Here is a 24,872-nt window from a genome sequence, read left to right as displayed (position 1 = left end):
TGGGATCGGAAAAGCTGTGCAGAAAAGAGATAACACAGTAGGCCGGAAGCTGCTATCTTTAGTTGGTCCTTGGCTGATGTCTGGGGGCTTGGCATGTGACCCATTCTCTAACTGATAAAAATGGTCCATGTTGCCTAGACTGGGCGAACAACGTGAGTTATGCTGAAGACCTGCTTTCCTTCAATTATGATTGTTGCTGGGCAGAGGGTGCCTACATGACCAGGCACTAATAAAAACCTTGTGTGCCAAGTCACTTCCCAGAGCAGAAACATTGTACACACTTCACTGAATTTTTCACTGTTGGAGAAAGGAGTGCATTGGTGTGTTTCCTCCCTGGAAGGACAGAGCATCAAAAGCCTATGTATGGATTTTTTCCAGACTCTGTCTGTGTCTTTTTCTCTTGTTGATCCTGTCGTGTATCTTTTCACTGTAATAAACTTAGCGATGAGGACAACTATATGTTGAGTTCCATGAGTTCTTCTAGTGAATCCCTGAAACTGTACACTGTCTTGGGGATCCCCAAAACATATATGACAGCCAGCACTAGGGCTCCTCCGAGCTGGCAAACATGTCTGGTGACTGAGGCAGGGCCTTGGATGTGAGCTGAGGAGGCAGAAATACAGAGAGGGGCTGGAATGAACCTCTATCTGGGAGCTGGAGCCTCTTTCCCAGTCTCAGCTTTTCTCCCTGGTGGTCTGACCCGATGCATGTGGAGGATTCATTTGCCTACGCATAGGGCCTATAACACTAAAAGTGGACTGAGCAGCATCCTTTGTTACTATTCCCAAGGGAGGGGAAGGGAAAAAGCAAGCATTTGCTGCAATGGCTAGACATCAGAGCAGAGCTGTCTAAGCCGCCATCTTGGGCTTTCTCAGGGTAAGGGAGCACAAGGAGTCCTTGTTTCCCAGCCTCATGGAAGGAAAAGACAGCGGGCTCAGCTTTAACTCTCCCATTCCATCAAAAGGTCTCCAATAGCACTGTGGCTCAAAAATGCTCTAGCTTTTGACTCTCATAGAAAGGAATCATCTAGAAAGGAATGGGGGAGCCAATCTCTCTCTTGCTCTTTGTCCTCTCTTTTTTTGTATGTGGTACTGTAGGCATGGATGGTGTTCAGGGCTGCCAGTGAAGAGGACTCATAAGCTCTATCTACAGACCCATATTCCTCCATATTTTCTCCTGCCTTTAGTTAACTCAGTGGGCATTATAACCAATATCAAGGTCACCTGTATGACCCCTGTATGCTGTAGTCCCCCTCAGGAGAGATGGGCTTCCCCAACCCCTGCGGTTGGTCTGAAGCATACTTCGGGGGTGTTAAAGATAAACAGGCATATTAAAAATTTTAAGAGTTTATTTGAGAAATAATCGGTTAGAATCAGGCAGCATCCAATCTAGCAGATAGTAAAGGAGCTCCGAGGAGCTGTACAAAATGTTTCTTCTATATGCAGAAGGGAGCAGGAACAAGGAAGTTATACTAGGCAAAAAGGCGGGTTGGTTATTGCAAGGTTACTTCCTTTAGGGGATGGCAGGGATATCTATCAGGCAGATTACTAACTAGTGCTGATCAGGCGATTCCTGATTGACTGGTTTAAGATGCCATTTCTGGGAGAGCTGAAACTGTAATTAAGTCTCGGTTTGGTGATGTGGGGCTTAGCATAAACAACTCCATTTGGGGCCTGTTGTCTTGTTTTGAACAGAGGGTATTATTATCTGAGGGTATTATTACAGGCCCTTAGACTTTGTAGAAACTTCTGAAATGTATAAAAACAAGATAATAATTAAATTTTATCTCAAGGCCACAATAGAAACCACCTCTTCTATCTTCTCTTTTATCAACTGTGTTCAAACAAATTCGTCAGAGTTAACATGATGTGTACAGTGGAGCAGCATAATCCGAGTAATACAGAGCCAGCAATATAAAATTCTACACATTTCTAAGTACTGCTTTTGCCATATCCTACAAATTTTGATGTGTGGTATTTTTGTTATTGGTTAATTCTAAATGTTTTATAATTTTCATTATAATTTCTTCTGTGACCCAAGAGTTACCTAGAGGAATGTTTATTTCCAATCATTTCAGACTTTTCTAGCTATCTTTTTTATATTGATTTTTAACTTAATTGCATTTTGATTAGAGAAAATGATCTGTATGATATAGTCCTTTGAAAAGTTGTGGAGACTTACTTTGTGGCTCAGTATGGTCCATGTTGGTAAATGTTCTATGAGATTTTAAAGAAATTGTGAATTCTCTAGTTGTTGGGTACAGAATTCTCTATAAGTCTGTTAGCTAAAATATGTTGATTGTGTTTAAGTCTTATATAGTCTATTTATTTTTGGTTTCCTTGAAATATCAATTACTAAGAGAGAAATGTTAAAATCCTCTCAGCATGGTGTTGGATTTATCTATTTCTCCTGGCAGTTCAATGTTATTTAGACACATATACGTTTAGAATTACTTTAGTTACCTCATGATTTGAATTTTTTATCATTATGTAGTGACCCTCTTTATTTCTAGTAATGCTTTTTGCTTGAACTCTGTTTTATCTAATATTAACATTTATTTATTCCAGCTGTCTTTTGTTAATATTCCATCCATATTTTCCCCATCTTTTTTTTTTTCTTGAGGGAGATTAGCCCTGAGCTAACATCTGTTGCCAATCTTCCTCCTTTTTTCCCTTTTTCTCCCCAAAGCCCCAGTAGATAGTTGTATGTCATAGTTGTACATCCTTCTAGTTGCTCTATGTGGGACGCCGCCTCAGCATGGCTTGATGAGCTGTGCATAGGTCCACGCCCAGGACCCGAACCAGCAAACCCCGGGCCACTGAAGCGGAGCATGTGAACTTTGCTATGGCACCAGGCTGGCCCCTTTCCCCATCTTTTTAATTTCGATTTTTCTGTACCTTTGTGTGTCTTGAATAAAATATATAACTGGATTAAAAAAATGCCTACTGATGACACCACAAATAGGAACAATAAAATTTTTAAAAAAAATTAGTCAAATGGACTTGATCAAAATTTAAAACTTTTGCTCTTCAAAAGAGACCATTAAAAACATGAAAAGACATGCTAACACACTGGAAGAAAATATTTACAAAACATATATCTGATAAAGAACTTATACCCAACATATATAAATAACTCTTACAACTCTGTAATAAAATGACAACCTAATTAAAGTAATTGTCAAAAATGGGCAAGAATTAGTCATTAGGGAAATGCAAATTAAAACCACAATGAGATACCATTACACACTCACTAGACTGGCTAAAATAAAAAAGACTAACAATTCCAAGTGTTGGTGAGGATAAGGAGAAACTGGAACCCTCCTTCATTGCTGGTGGATGTAACGTGACAGAGCTACTTCAGAAAATAGCTTTTTATAAAGTTAAACATGTAATTAGCAAATGACCCAGCATTCCCACTCCTAGGTTTCTACCCAAGAGAAATGGAAAGATATGTCCACACCAAGATGTGTATGTGAATGTTCATAGAAGCATTATTCATAATAGCCCAAAACTGGAAACAATCCAACTGTCCATGAACTACTGAATGGGTAAACAAATGTGGTATATCCATACAATGGAATGCTACTCAGCAATGAAAGGGAATAAAGTACTGATATGTATGTGGAAAAATCTTAAAACCGTTATGCTAACTGAAAGAGTCAGACACATGGGACTACACATTGTATGATTCCATTTACATGAAATGTCTGGAAAAGACAAAACCTTAGAGATAGAAAATGGATCACTGGTTGCCGAAGGCAGGAGATGGGAGTGGAGATTGATTAAAAGTAGCATGACAGATTTTTTTGGAGTGATAGAAGTATTCCAAAACTGGATTGTGGTGATGGTGTTTACACAACTCTATGTAAATTTACTAAAACTCATTGAAGGTACATGTAAAATGGGTGAATTAATAGTATGTAAATTATTTATTTATTTATTTATTTTTCCCCCAAAGCCCCAGTAGATAGTTGTATGTCACAGTTGCACAACCTTCTAGTTGCTGTATGTGGGACATGGCCTCAGCGTGGCCGGAGAAGCGGTGCGTCGGTGCGCGCCTGGGACCCGAACCCAGGCCGCCAGCAGCGGAGCGTGCGCACTTAACCGCTAAGCCACGGGGCCGGTATAGTATGTAAATTAGATGTTAATAAAGCTATTAAACATTTTTTTAAATGTGTTCATAGTCTTTGTCTTTTTTAACTGGAGCATTTGGTCCCTTTATTCTTTTTGTAATTATAGATATATTCGGATTTTTTTCTGTCATTTCATATTATGCTTTCTGTCTGTTCTGTCTTTTCTATATTTCTTTTCCTCCTCCTTTCTTGTCTTCCTTTGAATTTTTTTCCCCTAATTCCATATTTCTTCCTCTGTTAACTTGGAAGTGATACATTCTACTGCTATCTTATAATGGTTGCCCTGGAGATGTCAACATGCATACTTATAAATCAAAGTCTAGAATTAATAGCTTTTCCCTTTTCTCGAATGACACAGCGAATTTAAAACACATTGTCTACAATAACTCTCTGCTTTTATCTATTGCTAATGTTACAATTTTTAACCCCATACAATTTTTAACCCCATTTTTATTATTGCTTACAGTCAATATTTATTTAATTATCCACATATATACTTTTATTTTTGCTGTCATTCTTTATGACACCTTAGACTCTTCATCCATAATCTTTTTCTCAAAAATTTTCTTTGTAATGAAAGGTGATATATTGTAGTGGTTAACAGCATGGCTTCCAGAGCCACACTGCTTTATTTTTTATTTCTGCTTTACAAATAGAGAAACTGAGGCAGAGCGATACCCAGTAACATGCCCAGAGTCACATCAAGTAAGTAGCAGAGGCAGGCCTTGAACCCACTAAGCTCTTGTATTTAAACCCAATAGCATCCCCTCCACTGAGGAGGGCTTCTGATAATCCATGGTCTAAGAAATCTGTTGATGGCACAACAGACCAGAGCTCTTCTCCACTGTCAGCATGTATACATGTAGGTTCAAATTTCTCTCACACCTTGAGGTTGGTGAAGTTTGTAAATAACTCCTCTGAAAAGATTACTTTTACAAGCAAATCACTGGTGACTTAAATTTCAGTCTTATGAATGCTTATAAAATCAATTTCCTTGTGTTTCTTGCATATTTATTATTTCACTTTGAGTAATTGGAACTGTCTTGCAAAATTTACAGGACAAAACTCCTTCCATAAAAATCCAGTTTTGTTTCTTGACTCTCTCCACGTTGCTTCATTTATTCCTGGGCAGACCAAGAGCAGACCCTGGCTTTATAAAGCAAATCAATGAATTTCCCCAAATGGAAAGTCATTTAGCTGTTGATAAGCCTCTGGAGAGATTGTATGACGGCACTGTTAAATGCTAGATAGATTTTGAAATCATCTTTGGTGGATAAGGTCCTTTCAGAAGTGTGGTCAACACAGAACAGTCTTCTAGGTCTTCCAGGCTTTCTACTCCCTCTATGACTCTTTCTACTGTGTCGCAGGACATCACCCCGGAGACATTGGCTCTGAACTTCTCCTGCAGGTCCTCCCGACTCAGTGGCTTCCTCCAATGGCCATAGAAGGTATCAGAGCGCTCTGTGAAGGTGGTTCCATCATCAAGAGTGACACTTATCTCACAGTACAGTGTGTTGAAGCTTGGCAGGTTGTCCCGAGGGTGCTCCAGCTCCACCTTACCCAGCAACTCTCTCACCTGTGGCCTGTGGATCTGGTGTTTGTGGAATGATGGGACAGTGACGCCACCATCAAGCAGTGTGGCACAGGCCACATACTGGAAGGAGTGACGGGCTTCATGCTCTGAGTCTGGGAAGGGCCGATTTACATACTGGACGTCTGGAATTCTGAGCACGATTCTCTCAATGTGGTCAACGGGAAGCAGGGCTCTGTCTGTTACAAGGTGCTTTCTAACAGATGCAGCGGCATCTGCTACCCAGTGGGTGCCCAGATGCGCGGGGAAACTCTTGAAGGCCACATCCTGCTGGTCCAGCAGCCAAGTGTGGGAATCCAGGTTTGGAAGAACTTTGGGAGAATAGTGGGCATAGAAGGCCCCAAACCCTGTCTCTAGATCCAAGACTTTCTTGTTTCCTTGGAGACCCATCATTGCCAGAAAAGCGGCTTCAATCCCGTGCCTGGCGGCATTGCCGATATGAAGGGGCTTGGTCTGAGTGGCGGCATTTGCCATGGGTGCCCCGGCATGAGAAACAGCGATAGCCAGGGCCTCTTGGCACTTTGTCATGCTGAGCCCTAAAAACTTGGATGCAGCAGCAGCACTTCCCAAAGTTCCTACCACTGAGGGGGGATGGAATCTGAAAAGCAATTAAGCAGAGTTGGAGATTTACAAACCTTAACCACCAGGAGGCAGTATAGTATAATGGTCAGGCCCATAGATAATGGAGCCACACTGCCTGGGTTCAAATCTCAGTGACCACTTATTAGCTATGTGATCTTGGGAAACTTACTCAACTTCTCTGTACCTGTTTTCTCTTACATAAAGTGGTGATAATAATAGTATCTACCTCATAGAGTTTTGTGAGTTTTGAATGAATTCACATGCTTACAGCAGTGCCTGACACAGTAAATTCTTTATAAACAGTACCATCACAATTATAGCTAGAATGCTGAAATCCAGTGTAAGTAACTGAAAAAATTGAGGGCCTTGTAGAAGCTGTAAAACTTCACTCAATATTCCAATTTACTCCTCTCCCAAGAGGCTGGACCGAGTGGCAACATAGATATTAGATTGAACCATAGGATACAGCCAGCATTGGACCATTTTTGATCTATGGGTTGAACAGTCAGGTTTAGGACATTCTGAATGTTCTCAGTGTGAAGGAGCCTAGCAAATATCAGAGTCGATTCTGCTTTGAGATGGGATCAGGAATGTTCAGAGTACCCACAGATGCCAGACATGAGTTACCCTGAGATGAGAAACCCCAATTTATTTCATGGTCCTGGTTGCTGGATGGGCTCTCTAAACCCAAAGGGGACTTTTCATTAGCAATTTTGAAGTCACACCTTTGTTTATGGACATATGGTTTGACATGTGACTGGTGAATTGGCTTATCTGCCAGCACTAATGTTAACATCTTCAACTGAGCTAACCTCTACGCCAGAAAGCTCTACAGAGGTGATGACTGACAGTTAAAGGAGACTGTAGCTGCCTCTCGATGGGGCATATTCTCTCCATACCTCTTTGGTATATCACTGGCTTCCTTGGAGAAACGCATTAATCGGCCTTGCACTTCAATCCCAACATTGAAAGCCAGCAGCAGGTCAAGGCCAGAAAACTTTGGACTTGGAGGCAGGGCTTCTGCTAAAGCCATGAGGACAGGAAGGACAGCTCCAGAAGGGTGGGTGGCAGGGTGCCAGGTGTCATCAAAATCCATTGAGTGAATCTATGTAAACAGATGCACAAACAACCACCAAAAACCAAAATGTCTTTCTCTGAATGCAACAGCTTTTGGACCAGTAAGTGTTTAGTTTGATGTGAGATTTTTAGATCTGATTCTCTGAAAATAAAATCTATGAACTGGCTGTTATTCTTTTTTTTTTTTTTTCTGAGGAAGATTCGCCCTGAGCTAACATCTGTTGCCAATCTTCATCTATTTCGTATGTGGGTCACCACCACAGCATGCCTGCTGACAAGTGGTGTAGGTCTGCATCCAGGAACCAAACCTGGGCTGCCAAAGCAAAGTGCACGAAACTCAAGCAATAGGGCATGGGGCTGGCCCCTGTGAGCTGGCTGTAATTCTTAATCACATAGCTGGGCCCTGGACATGCTGTCCTCTGCCCAGAGCAAGTGGGACTTTGGGGAGCAGCTAGTGAGTCCCAAGAAGCTTGGTTTTTACCCAGGTGGCCAGAGCTCTCTGCCATGACCCCTGGAAAGATCTATGTTCCCCTAAACACAAAGCTGTGGAATTAGGTGGCTACTCCCTCCCCTCTCCTTCAAACAATTGCACTAAATGTTTAAAGTCATTTATTCCATATCAGGTCATCTATTTTTGTACATTTTTATTATGAAAAAGTTTCAAACTTATGGAGAAATTGCAAAACTCTTGAACCCAGATTAACTATTAAGCTATATTTTAAAATCATTATTTTCTGCTCTGAGGTTTTATTCCTCTTTATCTCAGCCATTTGCTTTTCCCTTACATGAAATAGTTAGTAATAACCAGAAGTTCATTTACAAACAGATTTTTATGTTTATTGGACGTGGCTGGTGCATTTCCTACTGCTCACTGGACGTTTTCTCCTGGATACACTATTGGATTTGACTTTCAGTATTCTGAGCTGCTGTCCTCACAAATCATAAAAATATCTCAGAAATCCCAACACATTCACGTCCAGATTATATCTTGTAAATTGCCCCCGACCCACAGAAAAAGCGTAAAAATTGTCAGATGAGAAGTGCTGATTTTTGGTTCAGAAAATATGGATGTCACATGGCCATTGTTTCTTTCTCAATAAATGTCTGTTAAATGAACGAATGAATGAATGAATAGCTGGTTACTGGATAGAAACTGGTACTGGCTACAACAAAAGGAATTGAGTCTGGATATCGGGTTTTATATTTTTTGCTATATATATTCAAAGTTTAAAGATGAGATGCCTTAGGGGTATTTTTATCTAAATCCTTCCATCTTATTTCCTCTACTTGACAATTTGTTTGAAAAGCCTCAATTAAAAGTAAAAGACGAAAACTGAAATTACTATGTAGAAGAGGGCAGGCCACTTTGTCTCTCGGAACTTCAATGGTCTCATCAGTAAAATATGGAAATTCGCTCATTTCTGAGATATTTCCTGGCTGTAAAATTATTTGATTGTCTAACAGTTGAAAAGACATGGAAATTTCCTTACAGCCACACCGTTGACAAAAGTAGCATATGTCGGCGGGAGCCTGAGTTCTGGCCGGCCCCAAACGGTACTGGATATATTGGAACTGTAGATCTGGAACAAAAGAATATCAATCAGTGACACAAAATGTGAACACAACATGCCCAAGTCACCATTTCAAGAGTCGCTCTTCATATTTTGAGTCATTACTTTAATAGTCCTTGTCTGAACCCTTTGTGCTAGATTGAAGACTTGGTCATTGGATTCTTCTCTTCCTTCCACTTTCTCATGGAAAGGAGAGGAGATGCTGTGGCTCAATCCCAGAGAGTGATCTGGAAGTGCTCCGGGGAATGGAGTCTGAATTTACTCTTATTGACTCATCGAGGTAAATACTGAGGAAGGTGGACTGTCTAGCACCAAAGCACATCCTTTGGAGAATGGATGTTACCTCTGCCAGATACACACCCACTCTCTGCTCAGAGTACTGGCCCAGCCTTTTCTCCAGAGACTCTCAAAGTCTTTGCATGAGTGAATGGTCTGGGGTAGGTGCTATTGCTTCTGAGACTCTCACGTAAAAAGTGCTTTCAATCACAATCATAATAAACTATGAGATATGACTGGTGTTAAGACTAGTCTTCAGACAGTGACTTAGTGAAGGATATGGATGAATATTAAAACTCAGATAAATAGAGCACAGAAAAGCATAAAGCTACAGTAATGCTATATACACCAAGTCCTATCTCTAGAATGAAGAGTAGAGTGATCAAACACAAACACACAACTGTGTACACTCAAGTGTATACCGCACGAGCAGGCATGTGTGCACACTTGGTTTTATCTCTAAAGGAGAGATTGAGCTTCTTACTTTACTATATTCGCTGGCTTTGTGAAACACTTCTGTACGGGTTCCCAGGAAGCCGACGCCCAGAGTATCCAGAATCATCCGCTTGCTCCTCTGAATAACGTGATCTGTCAGGTGTCCCACTTTCAAGCCATGAATCACTCTGGCAAAGCTTTCTGTGACAGACTTTAAAGGAAAAAATGTTAGAACAGTGCGACACCCACTTTGTGTTTGCATGCTTCCTTTCTATACAAGAACTGGAGGTACTTTTCTGTAAAGAGTTTACTGCACTAGACGAAACCCAGTTGGTCAAATTAAGTTCAATTTTTAAAAATGCACCAACTATGTGTGAGGCAGAGGGATGTAGAAATGCACAAGAGCCAGTTTCTGTCCTCAGTTGAGTTGAGGACACAGACTGGCAAGCAGATGATGACCACAGACTGTGGTGGGCTGTGGGGAAGGAAGCACAGAGAGTCAGTGAGAGGACGGGAGGGACATCTCACCCATAGCGTGGGCATGCCTGGGCTGGGGTACATTTGGACAGCTAGGAGCTGCCATGATTAGGTATGTGCCAGGTACTATGCTGACCTTTTAAAATGCAGTATCCATTTAATACCCATCTTACCTTGCAGGTGAGGAGACTAAGACCTAGAAAGATGATGTCACTAAGCTATGCAGCTGTACACAGTCTGGACACAAACTCCTATAGGTCTAACTCCAAAATCGGTGCATCTGGCTATGAAGCCCTCATTTCCTAAAGTATGGTCTGAGAAACATGTACATCAGAACCACCTGGGGTTCTTGTTGAAATGAACATTTCTGGTCTCCACTCCAAACCTCTGGAACTAGACCCTCCCCGGAACTAGAAGCTTTGGAAGCATAGCACAGGATTCTATGTTTTCATTAAGATCGCTAGGTGATTCCTAATTGCTCTAGTGCTGTCATGCCCAATTTGGTAGCTACTCCTCACATGAGGCTCTTGAGCACTTGAAACGTGGCTAGTCCAAATTGAGATATAACATAGGAGTAAAATAAACACTGGATTTTGAAGACCAGTAGGCAAAAAGGAATATAAAGCATCTAATTAATAATTGTAAAATATTTATTACATACTGAAATGATATTATTTGGGATATATTGGTTAAATAAAACATATTATTAAAATTAATTTCATTGCTTTCTTCTTACTTTTTAAAATATGGCTACTAGAAAATTTCAAATTACGCTTGAGAACCACTGCCTGCTTTTGCTGTTGGTGGAGAATACCTGGAGGCATTGATACCTGAGCTGGTTATGGAAACTTCTGGGAGTCGGCTAGGTGAAGGTGCCGAGGAGGAGGATGGAGGTTAGAGGCAGAGGTAGCAGCCTGAGCCGGGGCTTGGAGGGGTGAGTGAATTGCAATAAATTCGGCAAATTCCAGCTGCAGAGCTGCATCCACAGGTAGAGGTGAGAGGGAGAATGGATTGCAGGCTCAGACTGAGTGGTGAAAGTTGCATCATGCTAAAGACTGTGACATCAGCAGCGAACCCTAGTGCTGTCTTAAGAAAGGTAGAGACATGATCAGAACTGTGTTTTGCATAGATCTCTGGGCACTCATATAGAAAAGGGATCAGAGATGGGTAGACAAAGGCAGGTAAGAGACTGATCCAGGTTCTGGATGGGGAAATGGCAGTGCCATTTGCCAAGGGAGGGAACACAGGAAGAGGAGCAGACTTTTGGGCAACGATGATGGGCTCATTGCGAACTTGTTGCATATGAAGTGCCTCTGGTGGTCCTGTGGGGACCATTCCACTTCTGTGGAGAAGCACTGCTTCAAAACATTGGAGAAGACCATTCTGCTTCTTCCCACAAAAATAAAAACCTGCAGGATTACTTGCATTTCATAAGCAGCAGAGTACTTTGCAATTCCTTTAATTATCAGGTTCTTCAATGCATAGGCAATTATTTTGCTTTCTAAACATCTTCATAAGAGAATGTCTATCATGTATAGTTAAAAATATCTACTCTTAAGTCATGTTTCACTATATGCTAAGCACTTAGTACCACTTAGTAAATGCCAGGTCACTTCCCTTCCCTCTTCTGATTATTGCATCATTGTCCAACTATCTTTGCATCTCTGAGCATCAGATACCTCATGTGAAACGTTAGCTGTAGGGTGAGCGGTTATTGGATTAGAGGATCTGGGGTGTCTGGGGCTCTCTGACGCTAAGCTCAGTGCCCAGGCAGAGGTACAGAGACGGAAGCATTGCCCAACGGAAGGTCCTTCCACCTGGCCACTGACTAGTTCCGTGTTTTCAGTCTCCAGAATATCAAGTCAGGGAAACCCTGCCATTTTCAAAAGAATGGGCTATTTTATGTCTTTGAAGCTTTGGTAGAAAGAAGAGGGAGTCTGGAGTAGGACAAAACAGGAGATAAGTTGCTTGGGAGAGAGAAAGGGTCTGGCACGGAAGTTTCTGATTAGGATGGAGAATAACAATAATTTTGATTGTCATGCTGCTAGAAATTTGGGTAAACATATTTAGGGGCAGCGGGAGGGAAGGAGTGAAAAGCACTGGCTTGATGATCCAACCAAGTAAAACTTAGAGTTTCAAGTACTGGTTGGATCCCTTGTTCTAAGCAAACTGCCACTTTTCAACCTCTCTTCCCGCCCCACAATTCCCACAGCTGAGGGCATTTACTGATTGATTGTTCATCAATTCAGGGTTAGAGTTGACCTGGGAGTACCTTAGGGGGAAAGTGTATGCCTGGGGAACAGGTACTGGTAGGGCACCAACATGGAACCCAGAGCATGATTGTGGTGTCCATCCACACGATCCCACGGTACTAGGGGCTTATGAAAGTAGAGCCCCATGGGGATCCCCTGACAAGTCCTGCACGCCACCCCCTGTGCCAAAAAAGGAATGGCCCCTTTCTGGCTACTGAGGAAGGGAACATGAGAAAGTAAACACGCAGCTGCTCAGCTGTCTGTAGCCTTATGCCCATCCATTTCTGAAACATCTTTTTGGTCCTCTTGAGTTTCTCTTGGCATTTACCTCTATTTTTAGTAAAGTACTGTGATTAATGTATGAATTAAGGCAAAATATGCTGTCATTTAATAAATATTTCTCATGTTCTTGCTACGTGTCTGGCACTGTGCTAAGTTGTCTAGAATACCAAAACAAGATGTTATGCCACAAAAAAAGCTTATCTTCTCCAGGGGATAATTAGAAATGTGATCAGGCAACGCCATAACGGACATATGCAAAACTAGAGGTAAAATTCATTGAACTTCTAAGGATTCATTTCCTCCTATTGTTACACAATTGAATCTATTGGTAAAACACCGATAAACAAAACAGGATGCAGTTAATTAGACAGCCCAGAGGCTATGAGAAACGTGAAAATGCCATTTCTGAAGTGGAAGCCAGTAGCTTTTAAAAGGAGAGGGCAATGGAGAAAATTGAGAAAGCAAGAGATAAGCTAGAAAACCAATTTAAATAAGCCACATAAGACGTAACAATACCTGGAGTGCCATGTTCTAAAGAGAGGTTCGTCTCACGAGTGAATCCGAGAAGTAATTCGTGTTCTGTGTGGCTCCTTTTGTACCTTTCACTCCTCTCAAGCCCGTTCTCTTTCACTTTGACTTAAATCTAAAATTTCCACCATTTCAACATCTGCCAACTACACTTACTTCAACTTCCTCTGTAATGACGTAACTCATCTGTAGGTAAAGAATTAGATAAGGCTAGGAAGTGCGGTAGCCTTAGGTAGAAAGTGATTTCTCATGGGTCTTGGAAGAGTACATTGATGGCAAAACTAAGATCATTACCTGTGCCTAAATACCACACGTCAAAATTAGAAAAATAGTCACATTCTTTTTATCTAGGTATTCTAAAAATTTATCCTAAGGAAATAAGCATGGATGTATGGAAAAATTTAGCAAAAAACAAAAAATAAAATTCATAGTCTTGCTTATAAGATTAAAAATTGGAAATAATCAAATGCCCCCCAATAGTGGATTGGTTAAGTAAAATATGGCATGGACAGTATTTAAGGCACACTCTCATTTTTTCCTTACACTTAACCCCTGCTGGTCACCATCATCTAGGGACAAGTTTGCCATCCAGATGTTTCTGATAGCTTGAGATTAAGAACCTAGAAGGGCATTGGGAGTTAATCATACTTCTTTCTTGCTTGTTCCCTAGTTTGTTCCTTAACTGCAATTTCTATATATGCAGATCTCTGGTTCCTGGTCCTCTGCCTGGCTTCTGGGATATGCTGCCTGCCTCCCCAACTCCCTACTGTTGGCCAAGTCTGCTTCAATACCACTTGTCCAAGCCTCTTTCCTTATAATCAATCACTGTGACTTGGCTTGTCTGGACCTAGCTCTGCCCCTCTGGGTAATTGCCATTTCCCTTAAGCTGTCTAGTCCTGGCCACTTGGTTTGTACTTATAGTGGGTACAAAAACGAGGTTATTTAAAATCTGAGCCTGTTATTCCAGATGTAGTGGCAGAAAATGTCTGGGAGGAAGATTGCATTTCAATTTTGGAGGAAATCTCCATGAGCCTGTGGTTCTTCCTCAATCCTATTACAGAAGGAAGACTTTGTGACAAAGAGGAACTAAACTGCTCTTCATAAAAATGCAAAAGTCTATCTTTTTTCTGGGCAGGTTGTGTCTCTGGGAGAAGAAGTTGAGTAGTTTCGCTACTCTTGGTTGGAGCCTGTGGAGAAAGAGTGTTGAGGCTCTGGAGACAGGGCCACAGGAAGGGTCAGTAGGAACCCTCATGGATTGGTGGGGGTGATACCTTGGTTATAAGCCAGAACTACATGGGGTGGTGAGGGTCGAGGGGAGGAGGTGGTCAGCAGGGAGCCCCATGTGGAAGGATATAAGCAGACAAACTTAAGGAGCAGTGAGATCGGATATCTAATTTGAAGTTTTTCTTCACAATATAATAATTCCTTTATGTCATCCTCAGAAAAGTTTGTTACACGTTACAACCTAGTGTCAGCCATTTTTTGGAGAATGAAGGTGCTACTGAACCAAAATATGTTAGCTCCCTGGTGAGTTAAAATCAAACTCTCCACCAGAAGTAGTTGTCACACGAAGTAAAGTATATTTGCACCGAATAGGAGGGCACACGGAATCATTTCCAAAGTCATGGCGCTCCCCGAATGAAGGGAAGCAGATCCTTTTATTTCTTCAGGTGGGGAATGAATATTTAAAAGGGAAGTTTTGTCATCACATGTAGAGGTAGGTATTAGCTGGCGCAGTCACAGTCTGAAAACACGCTCTTGCATACATCGCGTGTTATGCTAATAAGGCCTAGGCTCCTCCTAGGGCAGAGATTACAGTATTAAGATGAGGAAAAGGGCATTTTCTGGTCATCTTCAGATCATCGGTGCAGGCGCTGCCCTTGCAGTGGGGCTTAATCTGGTTCAGGCTGGTTGATGCTTGTATCTCTTTTAACATCGCTCTGAAAAACAACCTTGAGGGAGTCTTAAGCATCTTTAAACTTCCTTCGAGCTGCTTAGGGAATGCACCAGTGACAAAGGCAGGGGTGGTTGTTTGTGTATAGAGGGCTGGAGAGAGAAGCTCAAGGTACCAATCAGAGGGAGAAGTGACCAGCAGCAACCTAGCGAATGGAGGTACTCTCTGGTTATCCTATGTTGTTAAGGAAGAGTCAAAGGAAGTGGGTGAGATTATACCTACTTGACGGTATAGAGAAGAGGGACTCAGAAGGGTGAGCACTTGGGATGTTTGGATTCTACTCTTAAGGCAACTGCTGCCTAAAGTGGACTTCCCAACCATGGTCCATATTGGGGAAACCCAGAGCTGGGTTCAGTATTGGCACACATGGTGGTTGTGTGCATCAGGGTACCATTTCAGATGGTCTTTATTTTACATCAGTGGATTCCAAAGCCAGCTTCCAGTGGAAGGGTGGATTTCTGTCTCCAAAGAACAAGATGGGTATTTGGGGATGGGGGCAAGATGGGTATTTTGAGGCCATTTGGATAGACTCCAGGAAGTAAGAACACTCACATTATAGGATTTTGTAATTTATTGCTGGTTAGTCTACATAAATTAGTGTTAGGAGTAATCTTATCAAGTTGAAAGGAAACAGACATCTACTTTGACAAACACTTAAAATAGAACTATCCTAAACATTATCCCAGTTGGGAGTTCTGGAGTTTTTAGCTTATTTATCTATACTTAGACATTTAGAGACTCCTATGACCATTTTACATGAAAGTGAAGAAGAGGCTCTCATACCTCAACCACCTCGCTGAGGAAAAGCTTTATAAAGGAATGATGAGCTTTCTCAAGTCTCATGAGTTTTAATGGAAGCTCCCTCATTTAGCTTCTCTGGGCCTCAGGTTTTGCCACTATTGAATTCAGAAGAAGAGTTAGTTCAATTATTTGCTCATTGAATTACTTTGTGATTTTATGGAACTGTGACCAATTTAAAGACTAAGGCCCTCTGTATCTAGAGTAACTTTCTAACTATCCAGGGGCTTAAATGATATATTGTATATTGACGTTACCTCCCCAATCAAAAACAGTTGATGACTTCCTGTTGCCTTTTGCTCCTAGCCCTAGTAGAACACAGAGCATTTATTTTTAAATGCAAATCTTCTCTTCCTTCACTCTCTCTGTGGGGAAGCAATGTGATGAGCAGCTCTAGGAATGTTCACAGGAGGGACTGAAGCCTCCTGCTAATAGCCAGTTTGGGTGCTCATCTTTCCATGGCAAGTCTTCAGAGACTGCAGCCCTGGCCCGTAGCTTGACTTGCAACCTGTGACAGACCCTAAGCCAGACCTGCCCAGCTAAACTGTTCCAGGATTCCTGACTCTCAAAAACTGTTGAGATAATAAAGGTTTGCTGTTTTAAGTGGAAATTCCTGAAGGTAATTTGTTACACAGTAATAGACAATTAATACAAACTCTAAGCTGTTAATGTGACTTATATGAGCCCTTAGGGCTTAGTTATCTCATCATTCTCATACTGGGCTTAGCATCGCCCCCCACCTAAGGGGCCAAAGTCTTTATTGTTTTAGGGACATTTGTACCAGTGATTTCCTCTCACTTCTCATGTCTTCTCCCCACACCATACTCTTTTCTTCTCTCCTTACCCCATAACTTTCTTCTCCTCGTCTTCTATCTAAGTCAGTGGTGCTTAGCCAGGGATGAGTTTGTCCCTTAAGGGACATTTGACAATGTCTGGAGACTGTGGGAGATCAAAATTGGCCACCTCAAAATATATCTCTTTACCTTGATTACTTTCTCTAAAGGACATTTGACCTTCCCCCAAACTGCCTAAAAACGATAGACTGGGAGGGTCCTTGCTAAGACCAAACATTTACCTTTATAAGGGAAATCTCCATTTGTAAAGGTATCTCCCTCTCTGTACCAGGAAGAAGGGGGGATGACCTTATCTCTAGAAACTCTTAACAGTGTGGAAGGGGAGGACTTAAATCTGCATACTCTTGTTTACCGTGCTTTCTGGTAATCTCCCATAGCTGACTCCCCCATCCCCAACATCCTCCTTTGTCTACCTGAATATGCTATTTAAGGTGAAAATCTCTGCCATTTGTTGAGAAACTCAGTTTCCCTGGTTTATCCCATGTATACATGTTATAAAGCTTTGTTAGATTTTTCTCCTGCTATTCGGTCTAATGTCAATTTAATTTGTAGCCCAGCCAGAAAGGACCCAGAGTGGGTAGAGGATACTCTTGCTCCCCTTAAAGACATTCACCAAATTGTGGCATCTAGTGGGTAGGGTCCAGGGATGCTGCTAAGCATCCTATAATGTACAGGACAACGCCCCCACCCCCCAACACCCACCTCGGCCAACAACAACAAATTAACTGGTCCAAAATGTTAATAGTATCAAAGTTGAGAAACCCCTCTCTCAGGGGTTTCTCAACTTTGATTGCATATAGGAGCAATCAGAGGTTGCATATAGGAGCCCTCCAAAACATTCTATGTTTGGGTAAAGTGCCTGCGTGTTCCTATGGGGCAAAAGGGTTCCCTCTTTATGTCCCTTATTAGGTTGGAAAGTTCTGTTTAGTGAGGGAACTCATCTACCCTATTGATCACTCCATCCCAGGGTCTCATGCAGGACTCCACACATAGTAGCTGCTCAACAAGTTTTTGTTGAATGAATTAATGCAAACCTGATACTTTCAATAAGTCAATCATACTACCACATGAATGACATTTAACCCCTCTTCATCCCAAATGGAAATGAGTCAGGAAGATATTGTTTTAATGGCTGTGGGTTTTATCCGAGGATGGAATGCTGGCCTAACAGCAAGTAGAATACAATGAACAGATCTTTTCTTTTGATAACAGCAGTTCTAGGTATAAGGGATTGCTTGTGAATGTGAGCTATCAGAATAAATCAGGAGTATTTGAAACAGCAAGGCAGGAATTTTGGGGTGTTTGATTTTGTTTTTCTTTTCCTGCCCCGCCCTTCCTTCACTACTATTGAGTAAAATCTGATGAGCCAATTCTTAAGTTTCATTTTCTTGGAAGCCTATGTTTTATGAGAGACCACTGTGGTAGCAACCAGGGTTTGTTTTCCTGATTAGTTATTAATTAATTTACTTTATGAATTCATTTGGGATATCGAAACGTACTTACCATGAGAATGTTTTTGTAAAAGAGGAAACTTCGGGGGCAAAGTATGTTTAATTTCCTTAAAACAACAGCAACCTCAGTAATAACACCATTAAAATCTTCTCCACTACCTAGGCCATTATCCATCCTCCATTGTTCTGGCTCCATTTTATCCAGCCCTTGGGCAATAAGATAAAATTAAATTTTAACAGGGAAGATGAAAACTTCAGTAAGATATTGAGAAAATAGTTTAAAACAGATGTTTAAGAGGATGTCTCACAGAGTCAGTGGTCAATATTCATTTTGTGTGTATTTTGTGTGTTCTCTGTGTGAGTGTGAACTTTACTAACTTACTAAATTTTAAATGAAACTTTGTAAGTGTACAGGAAGCATTAGGTTTCAGAGACTATGAATAAATATGTGGCTATAAAATCATTGTTAAATACGATTGATTCAACATACTTTATTGTGAAGAAATATTTCCATTTGTGGATGCTCATTGTGGTTATAATTTATCCTCTAAGTCACTCTACCTCAAATAAAAGTATTATCATAGCTTTTCTCATAAGCATAAAATAACCTGTTAGTGTTTCTAGTTAACTGGCAAATAATGAGTGATTATCCATGGGCTCTATTGCCCTACACCAGATGTTTGCTAAAAGCAGAATAAAATGAATGGATGTCTCGGGGCCGGCCCTGTGGCTTATCGGTTAAGTGCCTGCGCTCTGCTACTGGCGGCCAGGGTTCGGATCCCGGGCGTGCACCAACACACTGCTTGTCTGGCAATGCTGAGGTGGCATCCTACATACAGCAACTAGATGGATGTGTATGGATGTGCAACTATGACATACAGCTGTCTACTGGGGCTTTGCGGAGAAAAAGGGAAAAAAAGGGGGAGGATTGGCAACAGATGTTAGCTCAGGGCTGCTCTTCCTCAGCAAAAAGAGGAGGATTGGCATGGATGTTAGCTCAGGGCTGATCTTCCTCACACACACAAAAAAAAGAATGGATGTCTTATTTGAATAAATTTGGCAAACATATAAAAAATATTCCTTGCAGAAATTATGCGTGCACATTTAGCAGACAGAATAGATTCTAGGTAGTTCTCACTCTTTTGAAGCTATATTTAAATGCAGAATTGTCGTGGACCTTGAAAGGAATGTGGTTAAGCACTTTAGCAGCAAAGGTCTAGTTACTTTCTTATGGTATCCCATTTCACACCAGAAACTCTTTTTAGGGTGGTCTAGTCCTTCTTCAGCTCAGGGAAATTTTCTTTTATTATTTTCTTGGTTCCATTTCCTGTCTATTCTCTTTCTGAACATATATTAGGTAGATATTATGTCTCTTGCATTTATCCTCCATGTCTCCACTTAATTCTTGTAATTTCCATATTTTTACATTTCTGTTCAATGCTCTGGTAAGATTGTATGACTTGGTCTTCCATTCACTAATTCAGTCTTCAGTTGTGCCCATTCTGCTATTCAGCTCTTTTAGTGAGTTTCTTATTTTGGCAATATGTTTTTATTTTATAAGAACTCTTTCTTGTTCTCTGCTTAACACTTATATATATAGCAGCTTTTTCTTGTTTTAGGAATACTGTAACTTAATCTCTTTGAGAAAATTACTTCAAAAATTAAATAAGTTTTTTTCTGTTTCTTCCAGAGTCATTCACAATGCTTCTTCATCTGGTACCTCTCTTTCATGCTGTTGGTTTTCCTCATGTTTCCTCATGTTAAATTCCACATGAAATTAAACTGGACACTGGTATTGGGACACAATCTTGACTGCAGGATCACTCTGTCTATAGTGGATGCTCCTCTTTGCCCTCAATCCCCACCATCTAGAATGACCACTCTTAGGCTTGGAGACCACGGGGCCTCCCTGGTCAGATCTTAAGGGAGCTCCCAAACTCACCTAAGGTGAGAGGTACTGGCAGGATACAAAAATAGGAGGGCTAACATTGTCATCCATGCTTGCATATTACAGTTTTAACATTCAAAAAAATATCTACAGGCCACAGAATCTACAAGACAGAACTTCAGGTTTATTAACTGTCATCTCACTTTGGTAGAACTTTTAGATCAAGCTATCACCAGCCTCTAGTGGTCTCTAGATTACTCTCCTTAGATCGGTGTCCACTGCTGGTCCAATCAGTCATGGCCAGGGGTCCTTGGGTCTTGCGGGACCTGTGTGGTTACTTAGTCTTCAGAGGGGGACCATGACGTGCCATGCATTATTTGGCTTGGCTTCTCAGGCGTGATGATATTTCCCTAAGAATTGTCTTGATTTACTTTTCATATTTTTTTCTTATTATTCGCGTGGCTTTGACTGCTCCATTCAGTTAAACATATACCAATAAGCAGGGTGTTTTGCTAATGTCTCGGTGGCTTTATCCCTTTCTCTATTTGTACATTTTCTTCATGATAATAAACTAGAGTTTTAAAACTTACTTCATGAAATGAGAAGAGAGACACAGAGAGAGAGAGAGATCACAGAGAGACACGAACTGATTCCAACTGATTGCTGAGGCTGGGCCCCACGGAAACATCATCTGTGGGCTCATCTTGGTAGGTGACCACATTTGCAGGACTGGTTATCAGTGCACCCAAAGCTGCCTAGTCTTGGGGACTGACTCTCACTAACCCAAATTATACGAGAATGAGGAGTCAATTAGAATTCCAATTTATTAATTTACATTGATCAGAATTTCATAATTTCTGGTATCTATAGGAATCTGCTATTTAGGCCCTTTTCTATATCAAGCTGCCTAAGAAGGTGAGTTAGCAATGCTCACTTGGTTAGTAGCAGAGGAATGAGCGGAGAATTACCTTACACAGACCACGGAAAAGCCAGATGCTATCATTGCCCCATGAAATCATCCACCTTCCTGGTGCCCAGAACACATGGGTCCACCAGATTCTCTGCTAGATGTATTTGCCAAATTCTTATTTTGCTCCCTATAAATTACCTTTATTTTGTTAACCTTTTAGTTTTTGCTCTATGAAAACATGATGCTAACCTACAGCACATGCAATCAGACATTCCTAGATTTTAAATTTTATGCCCAAAACACATGAGCCTTGTGTGTCAGTGGGGTGGGTGAGATCTGTACCCTCCAAGTTCATTACATAATAAAACATGGACTCTGAGTATCAGCGGGATGACAACAGTAGGCAAAACACACTGTGGTTATGTTTCAGTGAGAGAAAAATTCCTGTCTGCTGAAATGTCTGTCATGATTCATTCAAACTATACAGATTAGCTATGCATTTCAACATCATAGAAGTTCCTCAAATTTTTAGAAAAATATTTAGAATTAATGTGGCTTCTTGTGATGTTTCTGAGACTTGATATTTTCCTTACAACTACTTAGGTTCTGCCTTCTGGAATTCCTCCTTAGCCCTGCTCCTTGCCCTCCTCCCTCTATACTCCTTGGTATCCACAAGGAACATTATCCTTATTCTGCAGTTTAATATTCATAATAAAATCTAGTTTGCAAAGATTTTCAAACTCTCTGATTGTGGTTTCATTCCTTGAATCAGTGTTATTATTTTTTTTTCCACCAACTGAAAAAAAAATTGCCTTGGTCTCAGATGTGTGAAAAATGAGAAAAGGAATGATCAAAATCAACAAAGAGTCTTCTATATGTGAGAAAACACTGTGCTAAGGTCTGTGGATGTGGAAGAATGAGATGTGGGGAAATATAACTAAAAACAAAATCTTTGAACCCAGAAATCCTCTCCACAAAGGTAATAGAGAAAGAAAACACTTTTATTATTGAATAAGCATTAAACCAGAATGCGAGGCGCATCACAGGCAATCCCCTAAGAGATCGCAAAGACAGGAAAGAATCTCACCTCCTTATACCTCCTTATATAATGGGTTGAGTATAGCCAACCCATTACATACATGATACAACCCATTACATACGTGTTCTAGAGATAAACAATAACTAGTTCTCAAGTCAGAAGTCTTAATGGTACCATTTGTCACACATAGTTCATCCTAAATTTACCTGGTAATTGAAGTGACTGTGTTGGCTAATTGACTTTATCCAAAAGAGAAACAAATTTCTTCTATCTTTATGACAGGTGGTAGTTTTGCAACATGGACTGGCCCATTGAGGTTAGGCTCCTATCTTACTATGGAAACGAGGTGGGGGTGGGGGGTTAGGAGCGCTATCTCCCTTGATGATTACATTTCAAAGAGATGGCTCCCAGGTCCATGAGAAACATTCCTGAGTCAAAAAGCTGAAAAAAGTTCTATGTAGTTTTCAAAAGGATTCACACATATTTCAAAGAGAGAAGAAGGTACCTACAATTTTAAGTTTTCTAAATAAAATAAGAAAAAGGAGGGGAGGAGCTTCCCCTACTTGCACCAGGGAGAATTAAACTTCTTTTGTTATTATTATTATTGTATTTTTATTATTATTGCCTCTTATTTTAGATTTTATTTGTCTTTACAAAATAGCCCAACCCTCCAGGAGGGACATGGAGACATGGACCTGACAAGAGGACCTTGGAGAGCAGTGAGTAAGTACGGAATGAGTGGTTTAAACAATCAGAAGTGCAGACTTCCAAGGAGGCCGGAGTGGACATTGGGGTGGGAGTGCTCCAGAATCTCCCCAGAACTGTAGGCCTTGGGCTGCTATGAGGGGATTCAGACGAACAGGTTAAGGCAGTCTGGCTCAGGGGACCACGAAAGCCAACTTCTCTTCCTCAACTTCTCCTTATTTCCAAGGAAAGGGACAAGTCTTGCACCCCAATGTTTTTTCACTTGCTCTGTGGTGAGAATGGGGGCTTCTTTTGGGCAAAAATTGGGAGAAGTAGAGGGAGGGGAATTTGCAGGCAGAAGTGGTTAATAAGTTTCCCTCCCTTCCTTCCTTTTCTAGCCACGGAGCCATTAATGCCTCTAAGCAGGGGTGTCTTCTGGCATGAGTTTTCTGAAGAAACCCAAAAGGCTTCAAAATTTACATTTGCAGTTCTCTCTTTTGAAAGCTTCCTGGTTTAGCAAGCTTAGGGGCAAAGAATTATAGGGAGGGATTCACAGGATACAGGTTATTTTAAAAAACATCCTGCACTTCTTTCAATGATAGAAAACGTGTGTGTGTGTGTGTGTGTGTGTGTGATGGTGGAGGTGGTTTGGGGGTGAGGTGATTAGTGTGGAGGTGAGGCTGTGAATGGCCTGCTTTGAGTCTGTGGAACATATCATACTATAAACCTCTGATGGTTAATTTTTTGTATCAACTTGGCTGGGCTATGGCAGCCAGTTGTTTGGTCAAACACCTGTCTAGATATTGCTGTGAAGGTATTTGTAATTAACATTTAAATCAGGAGACCTGGAGTAAAGCAGATTACCCTCCACAATGGGCCTCATCCAAACAGTTGAGGTCTTAAGAAAAAAACTGGATCCCCTCAAGGAGGAAGAATTCCAGACTACCTTTGGACTCAAAACTGCAACGTCAGCTCTTGCCTGGGTCTTCAGCCTCCTAGCCCGCTCTGCAGATTTTGCACTTGCCAGCTCTCACAATCGCGTGAACCAATTCCCTGAAATCTCTTTCTCTCTCTCTCATTTGATTTCATTCTAATGATACATATATATCATCTTGTTGGCTCTGTTTCTCTGGAGACCCCTGACTAACACAAAACCCTCTCAGGACAGGCAGATTCCATATCATTTGTCTTTGTGTCTCCAGTACCTATTGACGGTCTCTGTCCCATTCTGGGTGCTGTGCAAATGAATGTATGAGAGAGTGAAAAGCTGTGGAACCTAGGTGGGTATGGTGGCTCCAAGTCCCTATCTTACTCTGGTTTTTGAACAGTAGAGAAATTGCATTTCAGTCCTGGGAGTGACATTCTGCTTGCTTGTCCAAAAATGGACAGCTGAAGCCTTCTTGAAAGCCTCTGGAATTGCTCTGCCTCCATGGACTTCTGGAATGTTGGGGACAAGTTTCAGCTCAGGAACTCACCAAGGGGAGGGAGGAAAGCTGACAGTGGGACCAGCTGGCACCAGGAGGTAATGCAGGGGAGTTTAGAGAAGCCAGCTGGCTACTCCAGTAGGACCTTCCTGGGAAAGTGCCTTCATGAGGACACCTGAGCGACCATGCTGGATCCAGCTCTGAGTGTTGAGCTCCGGGGGTGATCTGCTCCTGGGGAGGGACTGTCTCACCCCTCGTGAGAGGCTGAGGCATAGATCACAATACCAATGTATCATTTTACACTTCGGCTGTTCCTTTATGTTGCAAAGCTAGATGCTTTCACTGTGCACGGTCCTTCCCTATGATAGTGTGGTTGGAAAGGCAGATGAGTAATGGGATGTCACTCGCTGAATATGGAACTGAAATACAGCAGTGGCAGGGGTTTAAAGAACACTTACCAAGACTTTGGGAAAACAGGATGAAGTCCCAGTTCCACACAATGAGTATTTCTCTGTTGGTCTTCACCAGAGGCAAAGTCTTCCTAGGACATGTTAGGCCGTCTCTGTTCACTTCTTTTTCTTTGTTCTCCTTTAAAAATTACATAGTGGTCATCTTTCTGTTGTTGCAACATCCAGATGCATGACATCACAGTTTTGTTTGGTCA

The 24,872-nt window shown here is 41.4% G+C and overlaps 1 protein-coding gene and 1 long non-coding RNA gene across 2 annotated transcripts in view; one reads left to right on the top strand and one right to left on the bottom strand.

Annotated features, from left to right (window-relative positions):
- Positions 1-24,872, top strand: part of LOC131410272 (uncharacterized) — a 220,920-nt gene that overhangs the window by 5,306 nt on the left and 190,742 nt on the right. The gene's annotated exons all lie outside the window — the stretch shown is intronic.
- Positions 4,627-13,272, bottom strand: ACOD1 (aconitate decarboxylase 1). The gene is made up of 5 exons (XM_058548317.1): positions 13,195-13,272; positions 9,717-9,878; positions 8,876-8,965; positions 7,208-7,413; positions 4,627-6,324 (listed from the first exon to the last, which is right to left on the bottom strand). The coding sequence occupies exons 1-5, from the start codon at positions 13,204-13,206 to the stop codon at positions 5,379-5,381; spliced, it is 1,416 nt and encodes a 471-aa protein (XP_058404300.1). The 5' UTR covers positions 13,207-13,272; the 3' UTR covers positions 4,627-5,378.

This window comes from Diceros bicornis, chromosome 9, assembly GCF_020826845.1.
Source record: "Diceros bicornis minor isolate mBicDic1 chromosome 9, mDicBic1.mat.cur, whole genome shotgun sequence".
In the NCBI taxonomy this organism is placed as follows: Eukaryota; Metazoa; Chordata; class Mammalia; order Perissodactyla; family Rhinocerotidae; genus Diceros; species Diceros bicornis.
Note: the sequence above shows the minus strand (reverse complement) of the source record. Positions and strands in the feature narration are given on the sequence as shown.